The 25,176-nt window shown below is 35.1% G+C and overlaps 2 protein-coding genes across 7 annotated transcripts in view; one reads left to right on the forward strand and one right to left on the reverse strand.

Annotated features, from left to right (window-relative positions):
* Vrk2 (VRK serine/threonine kinase 2) overlaps nt 1-25,176 on the forward strand; it is a 113,492-nt gene that overhangs the window by 66,597 nt on the left and 21,719 nt on the right. For 3 of the 6 annotated variants that reach the window (XM_070025679.1, XM_070025677.1, XM_070025678.1), the window contains exons 13-14: nt 1,161-1,214; nt 12,016-12,348. The exons of 2 other annotated variants lie outside the window; for them this stretch is intronic. In XM_070025679.1, the coding sequence (XP_069881780.1) occupies nt 1,161-1,214; nt 12,016-12,348 (387 nt within the window). Of the gene's footprint in view, nt 1-1,160; nt 1,215-12,015; nt 12,349-25,176 lie in introns of those variants that run through there. One more of the 6 variants, XM_070025680.1, reaches the window with a different exon arrangement.
* Nucleotides 12,368-25,176, reverse strand: part of Fancl (FA complementation group L) — a 51,261-nt gene continuing 38,452 nt past the window's right edge. Inside the window, exons 8-14 of the mRNA XM_070025683.1 lie at nt 18,724-18,874; nt 16,188-16,271; nt 15,900-15,945; nt 15,743-15,824; nt 14,841-14,957; nt 13,192-13,263; nt 12,368-12,453 (exon numbers count right to left, since the gene is read on the reverse strand). Coding sequence (XP_069881784.1) covers nt 12,418-12,453; nt 13,192-13,263; nt 14,841-14,957; nt 15,743-15,824; nt 15,900-15,945; nt 16,188-16,271; nt 18,724-18,874 — 588 coding nt within the window. The 3' untranslated portion in view covers nt 12,368-12,417. The remainder of the gene's footprint in view (nt 12,454-13,191; nt 13,264-14,840; nt 14,958-15,742; nt 15,825-15,899; nt 15,946-16,187; nt 16,272-18,723; nt 18,875-25,176) is intronic.

The following is a 25,176-nucleotide window of genomic DNA, read 5'->3' on the forward strand; positions in this document are numbered from 1 at the left end:
GAGTGGGGATGTTTGTTTGTTTTCTTTTAATGCCACATTAGAATATGCCCTTTGGAAATAAGGACATTTTATGTTTCCTAAGGGCTAAGATTGTAGGGTTGTGTTAAGTGAGAATGGATATATATCCTGCTGATAAAGCAAAAGCAGCTCATACCAGTTATTACAAAAAAGAACAGCACAGAACATGTTTGTATACTCTTCTGATTTCTTTCTTTCTCCTTAACATACATATCCTATATTTTTACACGAGCTCCTTTCATCTCACCCTACAATCAAAAAGGTTTCTCTAACAGTGGATTACATTGTAAAACAATATTTTTACATTATAGGATCATGGGGGTAGATAGTGACTCACTTTTTACCTTAGATGTGTTTCTAACAACATCAGATATCCCTCCTAATTGGATAGAAAAGAATACATTTATATCTAGAATGAAAAAGAATTTAATTCAGTCTCAAGAGCCAACATTTTACATGATCTATACCCCATCATTTCCCCTCAAATTATTTTAATTAGTTTACAATATGAAATGAGATTATTTAATATTCCCACCTTTGTACCCTGTATCCCCCCCCCCCAAATGGATGCATCAGTATCTGGGATGTTAATCAAACAACACTGGATTTGGCTCTGAACTTCTTGGCAGTCACTAAATATGAACAAGCATAGTACTTATAACTTCAACCAACACACACACAAGTTGATACAAAGAGAAATATTTCTTTTACTGTCAACAGGACTCCTTTACAATTGTTCTGTATAAAAAGGTATTGTGTATTTAAATTTATATACAGAAATCTATTTTAAATGGGTTTATTTATATAGTTCCTACTCATAAAATGAAAGACAAATATTGCTTGGTAAAGAAATTTAGGAATTCTAAGACTTTATGTAAAAGCCTTGAGTTCAAGTTCCAGTACTGCTAAAAAATAAAAGTGGGGGAGGTATGTAAACACAGTCCTGTTTCTGGAATCTTCTATTTGTCTTATTGTTATTGTAGCTTTACGGCAAGTCCTTCCATCATTTTCCTTCAGGAGTCCTTGTCCCAATAAAATTAAGAGCCAGCTTGTCAGTACCCCCAAAAGAAGCACAATAGGATTTTGATTCACAGTATATTAAATAGTCTGAAAATGATTTTGTTTTGTTTTGTTTTTGTCAGTCATGGGGCCTGAACTCTGGGCCTGGGTGCTATCCCTCAGCTCTTCAGCTCAAGGCAAGTGCTCTACCACTTGAGCCACAGCACTACTTCTGGCTTTTTCTGCTTATGTGGTGCTGAGGAATCGAACCCAGGGCCTCATGCATGCAAGGCAAGCACTTACCACTGAGCCATCTTCCCTGAAAATGAGTTTTAAGAGAGAAGTGGCATCCCAACATCATTGCATTTTCACTGTGTGAACCTGGCACTTCTCTGAACAAATGTTAGTTTAATGAATTTCTATTAGCTTTCATGTTTCTCAAAGTTTTGTGGTCTTCACTATTCTTCGTCTAAAAATATCTTTATTTCATCTTTACTGTATTATTGGTAGGAGAGAACTGGATTATATTTTATTTCTTCCCTTAAAATATTTTAGTTCAATCCCTAGCACAAGAAAAAAATGCATAACAATATGTGTATACTCAGAAATTTCAAAAATGATAGAATTCCTTTGTACTTTTAATCCAGTTTTCCCCCAATGAAAATATTTCACATAACCATAGCACAATTTTTTTTGCAAATTCTTTATTGTGATTTAGTGATTACATATTTTCACAAATTTCACAGTATTGTGGGATAGTGATCCTTAGTTAAAGTCACAAACACATTCTAACTTTCATGGGGCAAATTGTCTATCGTGGTCTATAAAGTTTATGAGTTCTATGAGCTTTGACAATAGTTATTTTTTCCACATTGGGTGATGTGTGCATTCCTTTCCTTTTGCTTAGTGTCCCTCTTTCCCACTCATTCCCTCCCTCCCATCACTGCCATTGAGTTGCTTAGTTCGTTTTGATCAATGTCCAGTGCATCTGATGGGGCCCACTGTTGTTATTCCCTGATTCCCTCTTGTTCTGTGTCCTCCTAATTTCCCTCAGTGTGCGCATATATACCATATGTGTGATTAGCAGCATGGCGTTATTTAGTAGTGATTTGACAGATGAGTGGAGGTCCTTTGTTTCTCCAGTCTTGTTTACTTTTTTTTTGTTGTGAAAATACCGTACAGAGGGGTAACAATTACATGGGCATGTAATGAGTACATTTCTTATCAAGCATTGTTGCCTCCTCCTTTGTTTCCCCTTCCCATCCCTTCCCATCTTCCCCCCACTCCCCTCCCTGTCCCCCTTCCCGCTGTCTTCCCTATCCCCCGGCCAAAGTTGTAAAGTTCATTTTTCAACATAACGTCTTGTACATCTCTTGTTGCACAGGGTTTTTTACTTTGTCATATCACCTTACGTTTTGGATTTAACATCCACTTATTAGGGAGACCATGTGCCATTTGTGTCTTTGCTCTTGGCTTGCCTAATTCAACATGATTTCTTCTAATTCCATCCATTTCTCTGCAAATGCCATTATTTTGTCCTTTCTAATGGGTGCATAATATTCCATTATGTATAGAAACCACGATTTGGGGGGCATCTGGGTTGTTTCCATATCCTGGCTATTTTGATCAGTGCTGCAATAAACATGGAGGTGCATGTGTCCTTGTATCCTGGTTCCTGTTGTTCGGGATACATGCCTAGGATTGGTATGGCTGGGTCATAGGGTAGGTCAATGTTTAGCTTTCTGAGGAACCTCCATACTGCTTACCAAAGTGGTTGTGTAAGTGTACATTCCCACTAGCCGTACCTCTTTCTCGGCATCCCCTCCAGCTATTGTCGTTGGCTAACTTTAGCATGTGGGCCATTCTGATTGGGATAAGGTGGTATTTCAGGGTTGTCTTTATTTCATAGCACAATTTTTAAAACCAAAACCTTGACATTTGGCATTCTACTATAAAATACAGACCTAATTTGGATACCACTATTTTTTACATTGACTCATGTATATTCCTAACAGATTTTATTGCATGTCTACAGTAACCTCCATCATCATTCCACAAAACTGTTCCATGACCACCAGAAAATCTCAGTGCTGCTTTGTGGTAACAATCTCTCCCCAGTCTTAAACACTGGAAAGCACTGGTTTGTTCTGTATCTCTACAATTTTGTCATTTCAAGCATGTCATATAAATTACCACTTTCAACATAGTACCCTTAACTCCTAGCAAGAAAAATTAAGTAAGAGAAAGAAAGGACACCCAGATTTAAAACAAGAAGTCCAGTTGTCACTGTTTACAGAAGGATCTTAACTGTAGAAAATACCGAAGACTTCACCAAGAAATATCACGTAGTACTTCATAAATACATAATTTTAGTGACATTGTGTATACATTAAAAATTTTAAAATAAAAGCAAAAGGGGAAAAATCAAATTATGTGATATTTAACTTAATTGAGATTCAAGGATTGCATGTATCAATGTCATTTCTTTTAATTTCTTAGTATTCTAAAGTACAGAAGAATCTATAGGAGGACATATGGGTAGGTGGCTCCTAGTTTTAGTGTTTTTACCTGTATGTTTTTTCATAGACCTTGGGTTAAAGAGAATCCCCTTCATTACCAGTACAGTGATAATTTTTTGTTATGAATGCACGTTGAATATTATCAAATACTTTTTCTGCATCTTGTGGTCCCTAGCCAGTCTTTCATATTTTTTTTTCCAATCCCCCATTAGAATTAGCAGAGTGGGGTAGAGTACACTTACGTTGTATCTGGAACTAGATGCCCCACTTTCATTTTGAAGGATTCATTAGGATGGAAGATCTTCCTTCAGAACTTTTTTTTTTTGTGAAAATACCGTACATAGGGGTTACAATTACATGGGCAAGATAATGAGTACATTTCTTATCAAGCATTGTTGCCTCCTCCTTTCTTTCCCCTTCCCATCCCTTACTCCATTTCGACTTTTTGGGCTTGTTTTTTCTAATTAGAAAATGACAGGCATTCTTACTATTGGCCATACATGTATTTGATATTTTTTTACATCTTTTTTTTTAACATTTGCTGCAATCAGCATTTATTCCAATTGGCCTTTTTTTTTTAATAAGTTTTTTTTATTGCGAAAATAATATAGAGGGGTTACAATTATATGAGCAAGGTAATAAGTACATTTCTTATCAAGCATTGTTGCCTCTTCCTTTGTTTTTCCCCTACCATCCCTGCCCTCCCAGCTCCACAACTACAATCCCCACCCCCAGCCAAAGTTGTAAAGTTCGTTTTTCAACATAGCATTTTCTACATCTCATTGTTGCAATGGACCCACCAATATCCCTACTTAACCAATTTGTTTTTTTTCCCTTCCCCTCCCCAAATTATACCAACATCAAATACAGTGAAAACAGGGGTTATACCATGGGGGAGGGACATACAAAGCAACAAAACAGTAACCTTATAAATATGTTAGAAAAAACAGCAAGAAAGAAAAAACCACTTGTGTGCTTATCTTGGGGTTCATTTCACCTAATATCATCTTACCTGACCTTTTCTGCTTGTCTCAGACATATTAGTTATTGCAAATAAGGGAAACCATGGGACCTGTGTTTCTTTGGGCCTGGCTTACTTCACTTAATAGAATTTTTTCCAAGTCTTTCCATTTCCTAACAAATGGGTCTTGAATGTCCTCCAAAGGCCCATGTGTGGTCTAGCCCATGGTGCTAGTAGGAGGTGGTGAAACTTTTGAGAAGTGGAGCTTGGTAGGAGGAAATCAGGAGGGAAGGCAGAAGTCATTGGAACCTCATCCCTTTCCTTTGTTTCACTAGCTGCCATGGGGCAAACAGTTTTCTTTACCAGGCCATGACATACTGTCTGAACACAAAAGCTGAAGGCCACAGGGCCAGGTGACCTTAGACTGAAAGCTCTGAAATGGAGAGTGAAAACCTATCCTTTCAAGATGGTTCAGCTGTTACATCATAGTGACAGAAAGATGACTTGTTACTGTATCTTTCTGGATGCACTGGAGATTTGCTTTTAATCTTTGTCTACAGATGATCGTCTTTGGTTTGATATTTATCATCAAATTAAAAATGTTTTCAGTTTTGACTTTATCAATTTGTCATAGGATTTAATCGCTGACTTGAGTTCTGAATATATGTATTTTAGAGTACTTTACATTTTTTTTATCAGATACTAAGGTAATCTTTAGTTTTCAAATCAACATTAACACCCAGAAAGTTAGCTGTTAGTATTTTTTCCTCTATTCAAAAATTTGTTTTTTACATATTATTGCTAATGTACCATTTCATAATTCAGATAATGAGTACATTTCTTTTTCTGGACAGTGTCGCTCTATCATCCCTTGTTCCCCTTTTCTCCCTCCCATTCCTGCCTACAAGTTACATAGTTCATTTTCTCCGTATTGTATATTGAATAGCATGACAGCATTTATTCACCCTTCTTCCCTCTTTCTGCACCTGTTTTTGTCCCACCTAAAAATAACCCAGCAAAAACAAACAACAATAACAACAAATAGCATTTTAAATGCTCAGAGAAGTTACACCTTTATGTTCTTCCCCTAAGGGTATCCTACTTTAGTCTGTGTGTGAATTTGTAGTATGGTATAGGTTGTCATGTCCAGTGATATTTTAGATCAGGCTTCCACATCTGAGAAGACTTGTACTGTTTGTCTCTGAGCTGGACCTACCTTACTTAGCATGATTTGGTGGTCTAATTCCATATATTTCCCTGCAAATGATATATTCTTTCTAATGAATGAGTAAAATTCCATTGTGTATTATATAAACCACATTCTATTGATCCACTCATCTGTTGGATGTTGTGAGTAGTACATCAATGAACAAGGACGTGCAAGTATCTTTACCATATCCTGACATAATGATCTGGGTAGATGCCCAGAGTGGTATGTCTGGGTCATAGGGTAATTCCATGTTTAGTTTTTTTTGAGGAACCACCAAACCTTCTTCCAGTTGGATTAGTTTATATTCCCACCAACTCTGTAATAAGGTTCCTTTTCTCCCCTCACAACTCTGCCATATTTTTTGTTAGAATTTTTATATTTATTTTTTTGCAGGTCCTGGGGATTGAACTCACAGCCTGGGTGCTGTCCCTGAGCCTCTTTGTGCTCAAGGCTAGTGCTCTACTGTTTGAGCCACAGACCAATTCCAACTTTTTCTAAGTAGTTTATTGGAGATAAGAGAGTCTCATGTAATTTTTTGCCCAGGCTGGCTTTGAACCCCAATCCTCAGATCTCAAGGCTCCTGAGTAACTAGGATTATAGGCATGAGCCATGGGTACCCAGCTGTTTGAATTCTTGACATTGTCCAACCAAACTAGGGCAAGATAGAATCTCAGATACTTTCATTTTCTTTATGGCCAGGAATGCTATTTGCCATTCTTGCTTCTTCTGAAAAGTCTCTCTTAAGCTCCTTTTGCCCATTTGTTGATTGTTTCTTTTTTTTGGGGGGGGGGGCTGCTAATCTTTTGAGCTCTTTGTATATTTTGGATATTAGGCCTCTGTTGATATATTGCTGGTAAACATTTTCTTAGTTTTCTGGCTGTTTTTCTTTAATAACTGTATCCTTTGCTGTGCAGAAACTTTTTATTTTGATGTAATCCAATTTGTCAAGTCTCTTCTATCTGCTGGGACCCTGGGAGTCTTCAAAAAGTTCCTACTTCTACCTGTAAGTTCTACTGTTTCCCCTACTCCATCTTGCAATATTTTAAGTGTATGGCTTTATTTCTCTTCAGACCTGTTGGTGTGCCAGTACCAAGTTATTATTATAGCTCTGTATTATAGTTTGAGGTCTGGGATCATGATACCACCAGTATTGCTTTTTTTTTTGCCCAGAATTGTTTGGCTAATAGAAGTCTTTTGTTGTTCCATATGCATTTTTAGATTGTTTTCTCCTTCTCAGTGAAGAACATCATTGGAATTTTGATTAGATTGATTAAATTTGTAGACTGCCTTTGACAGTATGGACATTTTTACAATATTAAGTCTACCTCCATGAACCTGGGAGGTCTTTCCATTTCCTGTTGTCATTTATTATTGCTTTTTTTCAGACTATCATACTTTTCACTAGAGGTCTTTTGGCTTCCTTGATTAGGTTTATTCTTAAGTATTTTAAATAGTTTTTTGAGTCTATTACAAATGGAATTGTTATCCTGACTTCCCTCTATGGCTTGTACATTGTTGGTATACAGAAAAGATTTTGATTATTGTGGGTTGATTTTTGTATCCTGCTATTTTGCTAAAGTTATTGATCAGCTCTAGGAGCTTGGGGATGGAGTCTCTCAGGTCCTTTAGATATAAAATCATGTCATCTTTCCCTATATGAATCCCTTTTGTGTCTTTCTTTTGCCTTGCTACAAGAGATTATATTCGACAATTACATTGAAAAGGAGTGGAGAAAGTGGACATCCTTGCCTTGTTCTTGATTTTTAGAAGAAATGGTTTTATTTTTATTCATTTATTTATTTTACCATTTAGTATAATGTCGGCTGTTGGTCTATCAATGATAGCCTTTATTATGTTGAGGTATGTTCCTTCTCCTAAATTCTCCAAAGCTTTTAACATGAATAGATGTTGGATATGTTTAAGGCTTTTTCTGTATCTATTGAGATGACTGTGTGATTGTCTCTGGCTCTGTTTATGTGATGTTTATGTTTATTGATTTACATATATTAAACTAGCCTTGTTTCTTTGGGATAAAATCTACTTTGTTACACTATACAATTTTTTGATTAGTTGCTGAATTCTTCCTTGTTTTGGGCCATTCCTGGGGCTTAAACTCAGGGTCTGGAATCTGTCCCTGAGGCTCTCTGTGCTCTAGCACTTGAGCCACAATACAACTTCTGGCTTTTTCTGTTTATGTGGTAGAGGAATTGAACCTAGGGCTTCATATATGCTAGGTAAGCACTCTACCACTAAGCCACATTCTCAGCCCAGTTGCTGAATTCTTTTTATTTTTGTATATATTTTTTATTGTAAAGATACTGTACAGAGGGGTTACAGTTACATGAGTAAGGTAATGAGTACATTTCCTATTGAGCATTGTTACCTCCTCCTTTGTTTTTCCCCTACCATCCCTTCCCTCCCCATATCCCCAAACTCCCCCAATCCTTTCCCCCCGCCCCAAGTTGTTAAGTTCGTTTTCAACATACTTCCTTGTACATCTCATTGTTAACCTATATACTTATTTCAGCATTTTGTTATTTCTCTTCCCCTCCCCAAATGAGAAAAATGTACATACAAGATGCAGGGCACCAGATTCAAACACAGTGAAAACAGGGGTTATACCATGGGGGAAGAACATACAAAAGAAACAAAAAAAAATCACATAGTACATTAAAAATACATTAAAAACACCCAGCTGCTGAATTCTTTTGGCTAGTATTTAACTAAGGAGTTTGACATCTTTGTTCATCAGAGAGATTGGCCTATAGTTCTCTTTTTTCCTTGTGTTCTACCTGGTTTGGAGAGGCATGTAATGCTGGCTTCATAAAACATGTTTGGCACTTATCCTTCCATTTCTATTTTATGGAAATATTTGAGGAGTACTGGTGTTAGTTCATCTTTAAAAGTCTTGTAGAATTTAGCTGTGCATCCATTAGGACCTGGACTTTACTTGCTGGAAGACGCTTTATTACTTCCTCAATCGCACTGTGTGTAATGGGTCTGTTTAAGTTGTTTATATCCTTGGTTCACCTGAAGCAGTTTGTATGTCTCCAGAAATTTATACATTTGTTAGATTTTCCAACTGATTTGAGTTTAGGCTTTGAAAGAAGTCCCTCATAATCTTTTAGATTTCTTGGATGTTGGTTGTAATATTACCTGTCATCTCAAATTGTGTTTATTTCAATGTCTTCTCTCCTCTTTTTTGTCAACTGAGCTAGGGTCTGTCTTTATTTTTTCAAAGAACTAGCTTTATGTTTCATTGATTCTATATATAGTTTTATTATCTTTAAGTAGCTGTATAAAATAATTACAAATTGCAACTCAACATTATCAACCTATGTATAAAATGCATCTTGATCAGTGTTACTGTTTTAATTTTCTGTTGTGGTTCTCCATTCTAGAAGCCCATTTTCTTTTTTTTTTAATTTTATTTTATTTTATTTGAGAACATACTGTACAGAGGGGTTACAATTACATGGGCAGGATAATGCATACATTTCTTACCAAGCATTGCAGCCTCCTCCTTTGTTTACCCTTCACCTCCCTTCCCAGCCTCCCCCCTCCCCCCCACCCAATCATACCCCCCTCCCCCCCCACACACCGACATTGAGAAGCCCATTTTCATATCACTACAAAGAATCCTCTGTTCACAAATTATGTTTAGCTTTTTCTTTAATTCTTTGAACATACTTATGTAGTTGTTATATTGTCCATGTTTGATATACTCTCGGGGACATATATGGATTCTATTCTTCTTTCTGCTGGTTGTGGTTTGCATTTCCATGAGTCCTGTGTATAGTAAAATATTGTGTACTGATCACTCTATTTTTACTGAATTCCAGAGGTTAAAGTTTTGTTCTAGCAGTTAATGTATTTGTTTAGTTTGATCATATCTTCTGTTTAGGTCTAGAATATAATTAACAAGGGAATAAATCTGATAGGCACTACTTATGGCCAGAGTGGAGGTGCACTAATATTTTCCATAGCTCCACAGTTGATTCTAATGTGTGCTCAAGGTTAATAAGTATTGAGATTAAGGGTTTCCTAAAGCTGCACTATTAGCATTTGGAGCTGGATTATTGTTTGTCATGGATGACTGTGTGTGTCATCAGTGTTTGTGGTGTTATCCATCTGATGATAATAGTACCTTCTCATAGTTTCCAGAATTGGTTAAATATCTTCAATAAGTTGAGAGCAAGCACTGCAGCAGAACAGATTAACAGATTATAATATTTTATTAAGTGTCAACTACTCAAAGTGGTGTGCCTACCAGGAGTACTTTACAATGGTTTTGAGAAGCAGAATCTCAGCAACTCCCAGTCCACCTTTACCTCCAGAGAAAATTTCCATTTTTAAGATTACAAACAATTTTTCCTTTTCACATTTGAAGAATGCCAAAGGCCAGGGACCAACAAACTTCTTTGCTTTTCTTTTGTTGTTTTGTGGGTTTTTTTGTTTTTTGTTCCCAGTGCTGCAGATCAAATCCAGTTTCTCTCACATGCTAGGCAAGTACTCCATCACTGAAGTACATCTATAGTCCAGACAAATTGGCTTGATACACAGAAAATATTTTAAGTTTATACTCTTTTTAATGGAAAGGCAGCCACAGACAGACTGTAAACAAATGGATGTAGCTGTGTCATAACAAAACTTTATGCACAAAATATGTAGGTGGCCAAGTGAGGAAAAATTTTCCATATCCTACTATATCCAGTCAGATCTCTCAGTGTACCATCTTTCCATTTTAATGTTATTCAGTCTGCCAAAAGATGTCAAGTTTATAGATTATATAGTAGATGATTCTTGATATTTTAGTATCTTGATTTCTATTCTTATTCTGTTCTTAAATAGGTGGTTATCTTCAGCTTTCACATATAATCTCTGTATGTAAATGTTATTTGTTACTAAAGCCTTTAGAAAGCAGTTCTCATCCCTTGGAAATATGTTTTGATGCCATCATTCTTGCTCTTTGTGTGAGAAATGATTTATAGGTATGCTGGGATAACTATTCACTTCTTTTCTCTCTAGTGAATAAATCTGACAACTTGAGGAAAACTACATTAGTATGATTTTGTTAGCTCTCAAGACAGTAGAATCATTTAACGTTAGTTATCTGAGTCTCAAGTAATTTATTTAATAGGAAATCCAAGTGCTGTCAAAACATCTGTTTGTTTTACATATCTTATAGAAATCCTTTCTCACCTTCTAAAACTGAGAACATTCAAAAAGTGACCTTTTTATATAGGGAGTAGGAAACTGAAGGCTGTTGGAAGGGTGGCAGTTTAGAGGTGGAAAACGATGGTACTTAAACAGATGTTTCTTGGTGAAACTAATGTGAAGAAGATGGAAGTATTTTTGGCTTGGTTTTATGGGGTTTTTTCTTCTAAATTACTTGACAGATAGTACAAGAAGAAAGCAATTAAGAGGTTCCCAAAGTGATGCAGAAACCAGGCAACTGGGTTAAATGGCAAGCAAGATACTGATTCCTAAGGCTTAAGGCAACTCATAAAACATGTATATAAGGAACTAGTTAAGTTTGTCTAGTATCTATAGTGGTTGATCTCTGCCTGTAACTTTTCAAGAGATATGACCCCCACTTCTATCTGTGAGACAGTTTTGCTAGGTAACTGCCTCAGCCTCTGGTCAGTAAAAAGCAGAAATCATCAAGTTGTCATGATATGCCAAAGGTTAAGAATCTTTGACCAAAAAGTTTTCTAATTATGACTATCTTACCCCCACAAGATTAGGCCCAGTTTGTTTGTTTGTTTGTTTGGGGGGGGGTGTCTGGTCGTGGGGCCTGAACTCTGGGCCTGGGCACTGTCCCTCAGCTCTTCAGCTCAAGGTTAGCGCTCTACCACTTGAGCCACAGTACCACTTCCGGCTTTTTTCTTTTTTGCTTATGTGGTCCTGAGGAATCGAACCCAGGGCCTCAAGCATGCAAGGCAAGTGCTCTACCACTGAGCCACCTTCCCAGCTCAGGACTAGTTTGTTTGTTTTTATGTTTTTTATTGTGAAAATACTGTACAGAGGGGTTACAATTACATGGGCAAGGTAATGAGTACGTTTCTTATCCAGCATTGTTGCCTCCTCCTTTGTTTCTCCCCTACCATCCCTCCCCCCCCCACTTCAGTTTCCATATTCTATCAACTTTTAGATTATCAATTATTTGACGGAGCCTATTCACATGGTTTAAAAGAACGATCCAAATTACCTGATTTAGTTATGCTAACAAGTTTTATTTAACATTCTTTAGCGTATGTACATTATATACTTAGGTACCTCAGTTCTAATAAACTATTTTTCCATAGGAAAGCACAAGGAGAAGACAAAAACATCCTGAATCTTCAGAACTTTTCAATGGAGTAAAGAACTTCCCACAAAAATATAATTATATGGAATGTCAAAATTCATTTTGTGATCCCTATCAAAATTTTGCCAGTCAGGGTGTGATCAAGAAGTCAAGGTCTCCATCTTGTTATACATATACTAACACAGTCACAGATTTAGAAAGTTCTAAAGGACTCTGGCCTACAGTTTCCCAGTTTACTCTGAGCGAAGAAACAAAGGAAGATATATATTATTATGGCATCACCATACTTTTGCTTTTGATGTTAGTATGTCTTGCTTTATATCTTCTCTGAAGATATCAAATAAAATCTCTCTGACAACTTTAACATGTCCAGTTCTTCACAGAATATTACACTCTTATTTCAGGGTTTCCTCCCAGACATTTTCAAGGTAATTGGCTTAAAAAGAAAAAATTTATTTTAACAAATTTTTTAGACACTCGAATAATAAAATTACTGCATACTAGAAACAATGTACTATACAGTTTGGACCATAGTTTTCTGACATTCAGATTACTTAAAAAAATCTAGAAGCCGGGCATGGTGGCTCACGCCTGTAATCCTAGCTACTCAGGAGGCTGAGATCTGAGGATCACAATTCAAAGCCAGCCCGGACAGGAAACTCCGTGAGACTCTTACCTCCAATAAACCACTAGAAAACCGGAAGTGGTCCTGTGGCTCAAGTGGTAGAGTGCTGGCCTTAAGCTGAAGAGTGCAGGGACAGCACCCTAGCCAAGAGTTCAAGCCTCACGACCGATGATTTATCTCATACAAACTTACCTTCTTATTGTTTAAACAATATTTGAAAAAAATAAGTCATGCACTGGTGGCTCATGACTATAATTCTAGCTACTCAGGAGGCTAAGACCTGAGGATGACAGTTTGAAGCAAGACTGGGCAAAAAAGTCCATGAGACTCTTATCTCCAATTAACTATCAAAAACCAGAAGTGGAGCTGTGGCTCAAATATTAGAGCACAAAAGCTCAGGGGCAGTGTCCAGGCAGGCCCCAAGTTCAAGCCACGGGTCTGGCCCCCCAAAAAAATAATTTAAAAAATATAAACTAATACATCTATTTTCTACAATATATTACTAAAAGCTAGGCACATTTTATGAAATATGATTAACAATTTGCTTACCTTACTGCAGTATGGACATTCTCCAAATAGAATGTTAAAACTCTGTCTACTAGTGGGGAGGCCTCTCAACCACTGAAGATTAAAAAGAAGGTAAAGGAATCCTATCAGCATGATTGCAGATAACACCAAAGAGTATTCTTCCTTTCCTTTTCAGTACACTGTTGTTGTTTTTCCAGAACATTATCTTCTGAATTGTGTTTGGCAAGAATAAGAGATACATTTCTTGAGCCAATAGCAGATACTATACTGAAATGGCTACTGGTAGTTCATGCCTGTAATCTTAGGGACTCAGGAGGCTGAGACCTGGAGGATCGTGACCTAAAGCCATCTGGGCAGAAAGCATCTGTGAAATTCTTTTTTAAATAATCGGCAAAATGCTGGACTTGAGGGATGGTACAAGTGGTATACCATCAACTGTGAGCAACAAAGTGGAGCCACAGTGCAAACACTGAGGTCAAGTCCTGGTATCAATACAAATAAGACTATGTGGGGGGGACCAAAAGTGAAAACTAAAGTGCAAACTACTGGTTTATAAAGAAACCATGGGACCATTTAAGAATCTGATAATTATATAGTTTACTCCCAAATAGACATACACAGAAATAAATGTATTCAAGTAGTTTACATATATAGAGCCATTAATCACTTATTTTACATTGTAAAAGACATTATAGGTTTAAAAAAAATTTAGGTCTTAATTCTGGTCTTTAACTACAGGTAAATTCTTATTCCACTAGTTAAAGACATTAAAAATTTGAATATTATTACAAAAGCAAGCACATATTCCCTTAGAATTCTATAGACTTGGTGCTTAATGATTTTTATGTAAGGTAAACTAATGTGTGTTCCTAAGTTCTCCATTGGTAAAGTGCAGGTAACACTAACTACCGCCTCTAATAACAAAAGTAGTAAAGGCATGATACGAAGGAAGACTCTTGAGAACTGAAAGCCCTATACAACTTGAAGGTGTTTTCTACATAGATTCCCAGTTAATAATATAAACTGTCAAATGACAAAAGACACAATGAAAGCTGACAGCATATAGTAAATAAGCAGTAAATAAAACAGCATTAACTGAATAATATTGGCCATTCTGATCACAAAAAATGCATTTTTAATATCAAAAGTATGATTACTGTATTTATTCTATACTTAACAGCCAAATGAGAAACAGCTGTCATCTTTTCATTTTATTGCTCTTCCTGGATGAATGAATCTACAGGGTTCAAATTGTAGTGGCATGGGAAAGTGAATTTATTCATTCATGATTTTCAGTAGATTCTCTAAGTTCTTAGATACTTTGGGGCATGTATTCATTAATATCTATGATGAAGAAATGATGCAACTAGGAGAGAGCAAGGGACAGGGTGACATTGTCTAAAAAAGAAATGAAATTTGTACCTGATATGTAACTGTAATCCCTTTGTACATCACCTTGATAATAACAATAAAAAGGAAACAAAACCCTAATTTTTGAAAGAAAGGAAATGATGCACATGAGCATAGCGAAGAAAAGGAGCTAATAGCAAAAGCAGGCAACACTTGAGTAAGCAAATTTTAGGTTCTGTGAATTTCAAATACACATACTTTTCTATGTTGGAATTACTAAACATCTTGCAGATATTGTTCTTAATTTATTCTAGTTGTACCTCATATAAGCATATTTGGTGGAAAGGCTGTCCACACTGGGAATAATTGCACATCTGATCAGGAATAGCACCATCAAGTTGATAAGCATAACAGATTCCACAATCCATAGTAAAATCCTTCAAAAGAAAAAAATGCTTAATATTTTAAGTAAATTTGTTTAAGATGTACAAAGGAATAACTATGTAATATGGATAATAGTAAAGGTTTATAATTTTAGATTTATACAGAAGTCACTATATTGCTATACTATAGCAATACAATCACATCACTAGTTAACATCCAACAAAGATACTTTGTGAAACTCTTTCCTTTACATGTAGTTTGGCTGGTGAGATTTTTGGGTTTGAGCAATTTTCCCATATACATAATTATGTATGTAAAGTGTGTGAAGATAGGAATTAGCATTAGCTAGTCATTATTTAGCTTCACAATTCTACAAATACAGAAAAATAAAAAAATATTAACACCACTTAAGTTTCTACAATCGTACCAGCTTTGTAAAAAATCAGTTCTACATTTATTATCTTTACAATAATAGTGGTTTCTGTTCATCTTGAAAAAATGCATTGCTATCCTTCACACTTATATCAAACTAATTAGAACTTTATTTCAGTGATACATATGCAGATAATATAGAAAATCCAAACATCTCATTAGCTACTTTGGACTGTTTATTGTCTGTCATCAATCATTTTACTGTTGAAGACCATGAATAAAATACAGTGAAAACCACCTATCAAAGGTTAACTAGTTCTTTGATGCAACTGTTAACTTGTAGTTCAGAGGTCTGAGTTATAACATCTTTCAATTCCCTCCCTTCTCAGACTGGTTTTTCTTAGAGAAACATTTAAATTTTATTATGGAACAGTACATAAAATATCGAAGCACTGATAACACTTACACATTTTTCCAGAATAGTACGAGGTGGAAAATCAATTTCTAAAACATCTTTCAAATTTTGTAACAGACTATTTTCTGGATCCCTGAAAGCAGGAAAAAAATTCTGCTATAAAGTTTATAAAATCATAGAAATGTAATTTTATTGTCAAGGTACCTACCACAAATGCATGTTCTTGCTCAGCTTAATTCCCAGGGGTTTTACCACTTCAGGGGGGAAAAGAAAAAGTTGAATAATTTACCACGTTTTGTTGCTCTTCTTTTGATCCACAATTTGTTTCTCAACTATTTCATTTGAGATTTTTAAAATCGCATATGTTAAACAGTATACAGTTCAGTAATGAGAAATAATTACCATTAGAATTTGTTTTACTATTTTAAAATGCATTAACATTGTTCCACAGAGATTTTATAATTCTGCTCAAAATACTTAATTCTCAATCTCATACCATGATCAGCTCCAAGAAAGCAGCACTCAGGAAGCATGGTAGGATGTCTGGGGTCTACCTCTATATTTATGGAAGCATTATTCCCTAAAATAAAAGAAGATTAGTGTCTAAAGTGGGAACAGATCACTAAACAAGCCAACAAAAAATACAAACGTCTGTTTTGCTGCCTATTTCATACTCTACCCACTGAAAGAGTAACCCAAACAAATGTTTTCATGAAGGTAAATATGGCATGTTTTCACAAAAAAAAAACCTAATTTTATATTATTATTATCACTAGATCAAAATTTTCAAGAATCAGCCAATTTATAAACTAATATGGTTAAATTTAATTGGTATTTGGGTCAATTCTATTACAGTAAAATATTCAACACCAGGCACCAGTGGGTCATGCTACTCAGGAAGCTGCAATCCAAAGACTGCAGTTCAAAGCCAGACCAGGCAAGAAAGTCCATGAGACTCTTATTTCCAATTAAGCATCAAAAAAAGCTGGAAGTGGAGCTGTAGCTCAGCTGCTAGCTTTGAGCAACCAAACACAATTAGAGCACCTAGGCCCTGAGTTCAAGCCCCAGGAAAACACACACACACACACACACACACACACACACACACACACACACACACACACACACACACACACACACACACACACACACACACACACACACACACACACACACACACACACACACACACACACACACACACCCCTACACCTTAAATAACATTTATCTATGGAGTGATAAAGGCTTTTAATAAAAATAGCACAAAGTTAAGAAGTTGTTATCTAGATTACATGATGTTCTTTATAAAATTTATATTTCATAAATTGTCAAATGTAAATAATGGCAAAAATGTCAACTATTCATTTAATAAAAAAGTAAGCTATTTTCCAGAATTTCAGAAAAATTTATTTCTACTTAGCATCAGATTCTTCAGAAAGTTTTAGTTGTATCATAGTACAAATCTCTAATATTAATTTGTGAAGTAATGTAGTATAATTATTAGGATCAACCTGAACTTCATTTTTATTTTAAAAGTTTTTTGGTAATTCCTATATACTATAGAATAAGCCTTTTGCTAATTAATCTTGGCAATAATGTAAATGCAAACAATACAAACCTGACAAAATGGTGATCAGGATTAAAAAATATAGACATTCAATGAGAAAATAAGAACTCAAAGTTGTCCTATGTAGCATTTATTAATAACTATGTAATTTTTTGTAATGCATACAAATTTCTTCTTAGTCTTTAGCAGTGTCTTCAACTAAATGGCTTCAGAAAGTACTATCAATTAAACAATAGCTATGTTAAATAATCTTTCAAATAATTTGCTGAAAATGGCTCTGGGACAGAAAATAAATATATGAAGGAAGGAAAATCACAACGAAAGATAGGCTGAATAACAAGTAAGCTGCTTATAATGAACATTATGAAAATATATTTTTTAAACTATCATGGGCCATGAAAATAATAAATTGCAACATTTCTCTACAGAAAATATTTTCATTATTAATATCTACTTGTTCACAAGTATATCATAATTTGGTTAATTATCCCAAATTAAGTACTATTACACTTTTTCAAAATGAGAAAATAACAATACTACTTGTAAAACTGCAGTTAGTACACTTTCTTCTTCTCATAACAATACATCACTCTATGTCACACACTCCTGGCCCAAGATAAACTATTATGCCTTTGGGGTAAAAGATAAAAGTTGTTCACTAACATGAGTATTATTTATATCAGAATTTCCCATTATCCATCAGAAGATAGGCTTTTCAAAAACATACCTCCTTAGACTAGGAAGAAACAGAAAAAAAGATACATGGAGAGCTTAAAACCAGTCATGGTATTTAGTGTGGACACAAATATAGTTTAAAATACAAAAATCTTGAAGATTGCTAACGTTTAAACTGACTTAGGTTTTGTTTTTCCTTATAATGGAAATAATCATTTAATAGTCAAGAGAATATGATACCAGTAAAGGACTAGTTATTGCTGTACTCTATCTTACTCATTAATTGCATATATTTATAATAAAGACAGTATATGAAATACATCCAATTTTTATTTTGTGCCATTTTTATCTGCTAGCCAACTCCATCTTCAGGATTTTTTATCCTTTACGAATATTCCCAGATCTGTTCACACCAATTTTGTCTGAATCTCACAGATGAAGACTTCATTACTTGAAACACAGGGTTTTTTTTTTTTTGTTCTAACTAATGTACATTTTGAATAACCTGCCCCACTATTCTTGTGCTAATTAAGAGCTAATTAAACACTGTCTCTCAATGTTACTTCCATTGGATCATCACCTTTTATAATGAAACACCTCAGTACTAGCCCTTTTCACCTAAAGTATTTACATAAATATGCAGTAAGAAATGAGTTTTTTCCCAAAAAAGTTTTAATACATGACTTCATACAAAGTTTCATCTAAGACTTCAACTGTCATCTTTAAATTCCCTTTTATAAATAATACAAAATAAAATCAAACACCTGAATTTTGAAACCTTTCTCCCTACCTATTACAATTCTGCGTGCTGTCGCACTCCGAGTAGGTTTTTCTGGCTCCAGCACCCAGGTCTTCTCATCGATTTCATCCATAACATCCCAGAATGCCTTCAGTGATTCTAATCCTGCCAAGAACTGACTATGAATGCTTATTAAGGAGCTCTGTGGAAAGATGAAAGCTCTATAAGTTATATGGCACTCTACCAACAGGAGATAATCTTTCCCTCAAAATACACTCAATTTAGAATTTTAAGCTCTGTTTCATTTCAGTTAGAAACTGGACTCTAAAAGGTAAAAAAGTCTCGACTTCATCTCTCTTCACCCCTGTTCCTGCTAACATGATTATTTTTATTGTCACTAGGCTAAATACCTTTATCAAAATGGTTTCTAAAACAATGCATTTTATTAAGATGCGTGTGAAACTATATGTATGGAAGTTAACTTGTAATTTAAAATGATCAAAATATAACTTCATTAATGTATATCATATATATATAATGGATTGAGTATAGATTCTGTACAGTTTGAGTATAAAGGTAGTATTTCATTTTTTTGGCTACAAAAATGAAGTTAAATACAGTGCCACTTATAATTTTACTAAGCTGCTTTAAACATTATTAGCAAATAGCTTTACAGACATAAGTAAACAAAAAAATAAGAAAAAGCTTTAGTTATTTCTTCCTATTTATTTTGTCTGTTTTCCTTGTGTAATTGCTCTGATCCTAAGGCCTCCTCATAAATGGTAGCCCCATGATTTTCCACTAAGTAACATCCTCAGCCTACTTTCATCTATTTTTTAACAATAAAATTATGATTTTTTAAAATTTAATTTTACTCAATTTTGTAGCAATTAGCTTAAAGACATCTCAAGTAAAAGGTAAAGCCATCAGTGATTTTCAAACACAATTTATATTTTTACTTTTTTTTTTTTTTTTTGGGTCCGGTCGTGGGGCCTGAACTCTGGGCCTGGGCGCTGTCCCTCAGCTCTTCAGCTTAAGGCTAGCACTCTACCACTTGAGCCACAGCGCCACTTCTGGCTTTTTCCTTTTTGCTTATGTGGTCCTGAGGAATCGAACCCAGGGTCTCAGGCATGCAAGGCAAGCGCTCTACCACTGAGCCACCTTCCCAGCCCTATATTTTTACTTTTAAACAAAGCTTGAAGTTTCTTCTAAACTAATGTGGTATTCTTGAAAAGACAGAAGTATTTAAATATTTCTGATATAAACAGCATGAAAGTGTAAGAATAATCAAAGGCTTTAGATACTGTTTCAAATAAGCATTTCTGAAAAAAAGTACAAAAGCTTATGAATAATTAAGGACTTTAGAAACTATTTAAAATAAGCGAAGTGAAAACTCCAAGATTATGAGCCAATAGAAAGTCTGTCTGGCTAAAAGTAAGCAACTTATTCTGTTTCTTGAATAGTTTTTAATGCTAGAGTACTTATTGTAATCAGTGTATCTTGTAAATTTTGCCAAATTTATGTTGCATGTTCCATGCCTAGATGAGTTGATCTCTCTTACTGAAGTGGAGAAACACTTGTCTTCTGTTCTAAAAACAGGAGGTACAGTACAGCTAAACAGTGACTATAGTCCACTATCAGTTGAACATAAGCCACAGAAATTTTTTCAAATAGTCGTGTCAAGTCAAAGGAAGTAGACAGCAGCTATGAAGAAGATTAAAATTCTCTAGTCACGGAAATAACTTAAAAGTAGTTTGTTACAGCCTACCAATTTAAATTTCTTGGTAAATCATTTATAATACAGGTAGGTTTTATTTAATCTTGAAAGAGCAACTCAAGCAATGAGCAAATATCAGGATTTTTCTTTAAGAAGATAAATTTCTGAATGAAAAGCATGATTGGTACATTTGGACCCACGTCCTAGACCCCTTTTATTTGTACCATATGGCAGTGATAATGAGTATGAGATCCTACTAGAAGGCAAAGTCTGAGACAAGAGGTTGGGTGGGGCAGTCTGTGTAAGTGAACTAAAGGAACTGGGAAAGAGAAGTACACCTTCCATCAGAAAGAATGACACCTCCCATTTGTTAGGAAATGGAAAGATTTGGAAAAATTCATATTAAGTGAAGTAAGCTAGACCCAAAGAAACATAGGTCCCATGGTTTCCCTCATTTGCAATAATTAGTATATGTCTAGAATAATTTTAGCAGATGAGAAGAAAAGCTCAAAAGCTATATACATGTGACCAGATAAGATGATGCTAAGTGAAATGAACCCCAAGACAGGGACACAAGAAGTCTTTCTTTGTTGTTGTTGTTTTTAATGTACTATGTGATTTGTTTCCTATGTATGTTCTTCCCCCTATGGTGTACCCCCTGTTGTCACAGTATTTGATTTTGGTACCCAAATCTTGTATATACACTTGTCTAATTTGGGGAGGGGAAGGGGAATAACAAAACGCTTAAACAGGACACAGGATGACCCATTGCAACAATGATACCCACAACACACTATACTAGAAATGAACTTTACAGCTTCCGTGGGAGAGTGGGGGGCATGGCGGGAGGAGCAAGGAGGTGGGGGTGGGAAGGGATAGTGGGAGAACAACAAGGAAGGGGTAACAATGCTCTTCAAGAAATGTACTCATTGTCTTACTCATGTAACTGGAACCCCTCTGCACAGCATTTTACAATAAAATAAAAATTTTAAAAATAATCTACTTGCTGAAAAAAAAGAAGGGAAAGCAAAAAGATGTATTTTAAAGCCAGTCACTCAGGTTAATAATGTGAGGAGCTGTGGAAATAGTTGCTAGAGGAGTTGCTAGAGGAGCTGTGGAAATAGTTACTAGAATTCCCCTCCAAAACAGAGGAATCCAGGAGCATTTATTTAGTAGTTTCCATTCTTCACTGGTTGAGTTGCTCTAACGGGGCTACATTGCTCACATTTCTAGGTCTGCATACACACACGTGTGTGTGTGTGTGTGTGTGTGTGTGAATAGGGGCCACAGTTTAATACATATAATATACATATCAATATATTATATATCTATATATTAATATAACTACATATTAATACATATTATATACATTACATGTAATATATAATATACTATTTAATTGTTATATGATATAATTATTATATATAATTGTGGCCCATACAAAGTTCTCTGATCTTAGTTATTAGGAGAACTCTGAGCAGGAGAGAGAGGTGTTTTGTCAAGATGCACCATTTTGAAGCTGACTGCACAGATGAGGAAGATAGTATTAGGAAATGAAGGAGGGTAGCAATCAGGTGGCATCAATCAGTTCAATTCTCTACAATTCTGTATGGGTTAGGAGTAAGTGTATTTAGGAGACATTATCCACTAGTTAATTTACATACAGCTTTTAATGGCAGTAAAAGGTTTATCCTTTCAGTAACTAGATTGTAAAACACTGTCCATTTTGGGTTATCTTATTGAATTTAGAGAGTTTTTACATATTCTGAATACAAAGTACAATGTGATTTCCAAATATTTTCTCCTGATCTGCTTACCTTTCCATTCTCTACTGGTACCTTTCAATTTTAATTAAGTCCAATTACCAGTTTGTTTTTCTTTTATGGACCTGTGTCTGATGTATTATTAAGGATTCTCTGTCTATCTGAGACTGACAGAGACAGAAGTAGCTCAGAAGTGAAGTAGGTACTTACCATGTGAAAGTCCCTAGGTTTGATCCCAGCATTGCAAAAAATACACACACCTGCACACAAAGAAAAGAACAGAAAAGAAAGAGGGAAAGAAAGAAAAGAAGCTGCAAAATGTTTCTAGAAGTTTTGTAGTTTTAGCCTTTACATTAAGTTTATAATCTGTTGTGAGTTAACTTTCACATGAGTTAAAAGTTTATCGTTTGGCAGCATCATTTAATGAAAAGATTCTGTACCACAGTTTGAAGAAAGTTATCTGCCTAATCATTAGATCTATTTCTAAATTCAGTATTCCAATTATCTACCTATCTTTTTGCAGATTTATAAATCTTTAGATCACGTGGAGTTACTCTTCCAATTTAGTTGTTCAGAATTATTTTGGCTATTCTTTTACATTATTTAATTTTAAAATAATTTTTTCAGTGCCTTAAAATTTTCTGTTGGAATTTTGATTAGAATTATATTGACTCTACAGATCAAAATGGAAAGAACTGACACATTAACAGAACTGAATCTTCCACTCATGTCTCTAGTATCTTTCTTCATTAACTTAGGCATTTCAGGAAAATATGAGCAGGTACTTCAATAAGGAAGATGCCAAACATGAAAAAATGTTAACTTTTTATTAACAAAGAACAATTTGTAACCACATCTCCAATATCATTAAGTATCTACTATAGTGACTAAAATGAAGGCTACTAGCCACACTAAATATCAGCAGGGAGGCAGCTGAACAGAAAGCCTCAACCACATTGAAAAGTAGTTTGGCCCTTTAAAAAATCTTAAAGATCCCTTTCATATATGATCCAGCCACTCCTCTTTTTTAATATATATTTTTATTGTAAAGATGCTGTACAGAGGGGTGACAGTTACATGAGTAAGGTAAGGAGTCCATTTCCTATTGAGCATTGTTACCCCCTCCTTTGTTTTTCCAGCCATGCCTCTCGTAAAGCTCTACCCCAAACAAACGAAAACATGTCTATATAATGACATGAAATTCATATAGCAGCTTTATTTGTAACAGCCAAGTCCTGAATGCTTAGCAATAAAAGATCATGTTCTATCTATAACATGCTATAACATGTTTGAGTCTCAAAAGAATTACACTAAGAAAAAGAGGTCTGTCATGCAAAGCACATAGAATTCTATAAGATTCTAGAAAACAAACAAATCTAGAGACAGAAAGCAGGTGTATCCTTACCAGAAGACTGAGGAAAAAACATGAGAACAATAGCAGGAATACAAATAAAAAAGTAATTTGGATGTGACAGAAATGCTTATTATCTTGATTGTTCAGATGATTTCATCAGTATGAAATCAAAGCTCTGAATTATATACCTTAAGCAAATTAAGTTAATTCATTTCATGACAATTATATCTCACTGAACCTATGTATTAAAAATACTTGTCTAGACTCCCCAGATCATAATGGATCTACATAACTTTTCCTCAATAATCATGAACTTAAAAACAAACATAAAGCCGGGCACTGGTGGCTCACACCTGTAATCCTAGCTACCCAGGAGGCTGAGATCTGAGGATCACGGTTCAAAGTCAGCCCGGGAAGGAAAGTCCATGAAACTCTTATCTCTAGTAAACCACCAGAAAACCGGAAGTGGGGCTGTGGCTCACATGGTAGAATGCTAACCTTGAGCTGAAGAGCTGAGGGACAGCGCCCAGGCCAAGTTCAAGCCCCATGACCGAAAAAATAAAATAAAATAAAATAGCAACATTCCTTACACCAAGACCAAAGAAGGAAAAAGTGTAGATAGTTCATATAGCCACCACTTAGAGAATGAAGTTTTGTGAACCTTATATGAATGGATAGATATATAATGGAGGAAGAAAGACATATGGAAACTAAAACGTTAAGGTATTCCCCCATAACTGTTATTAAATTATGTTAAACTAGGAAAGCACTTAAGCAGAAAAGTGTGAACACTGCCAATCTCAAAATGTAACGCTTATTATCTTTAAAAGCATTTTGTTACTTTCATAATACCTGAAGTGAAGTAATAATGTCAGTCACTTAACCAGATCTTAGAGTATAATATCTTTATCTTAAGCACTATCATTTCCAGTATTTTAATAATGTTCATATAGTCCCTGAATGTGATCTTTTGTGCTCTGATGACACTTAAATTAATAGCATAATTTTCTGGTAGTTGCAACAGTTGTTTCCCATTCCGATTTTTTTTATACTTCCCTATAACACAGATAAATCCTCTAATAACCATTTTTATCTTTATCTTTGGGGGATTCAAAGGAATTCAATAGAATAAGAAAATATTAAGAGATTAAACTTTAAGAAATTTAATTTTAATTGCAAGATTTCCTACCAGGTATGTTTAAAGAGGTGATAAATCTTCTAAATATCCAGTTCATGTGATCTTACTTCCATGCTCTGTTGGTATCCCACCTCTTTCAAACGTTACATTTGTTACTAAAACTATTTCATAAAGTCCATTTCCTGTCAACCAAGCCATAAATTATTACCCATAAATTATTATCTCTCCTACGCTTGGTGATTATGATTCTAAGTGACCACGGGTCATTTCAAATAGTTGCTACTGTTTTGATTTCTCATTAAAAGGGTGTCTGCCCACAATGCTAAATGAAGCAAAATCATGCCATGTGGAACTAACAAAGAACTAGTACAGCAGGTCTATTAAGAAAAGGAAAAGAAGAAGTCTGCCAAGGGCACATTACGTTCAACCTAAGCAGACATTTTCAATCTTTTCCATAGCCAACCTACGTTGTAGGTAATCTTTTTTCTTATATATAAAATTAAGCAGAATAGCAAAAACATAAGTGAGGCTG

Source organism: Dipodomys merriami, unplaced genomic scaffold (assembly GCF_024711535.1).
Source record: "Dipodomys merriami isolate MVZ:Mamm:240054 unplaced genomic scaffold, mDipMer1.0.p SCAF_17, whole genome shotgun sequence".
Lineage (NCBI taxonomy): Eukaryota > Metazoa > Chordata > Mammalia > Rodentia > Heteromyidae > Dipodomys > Dipodomys merriami.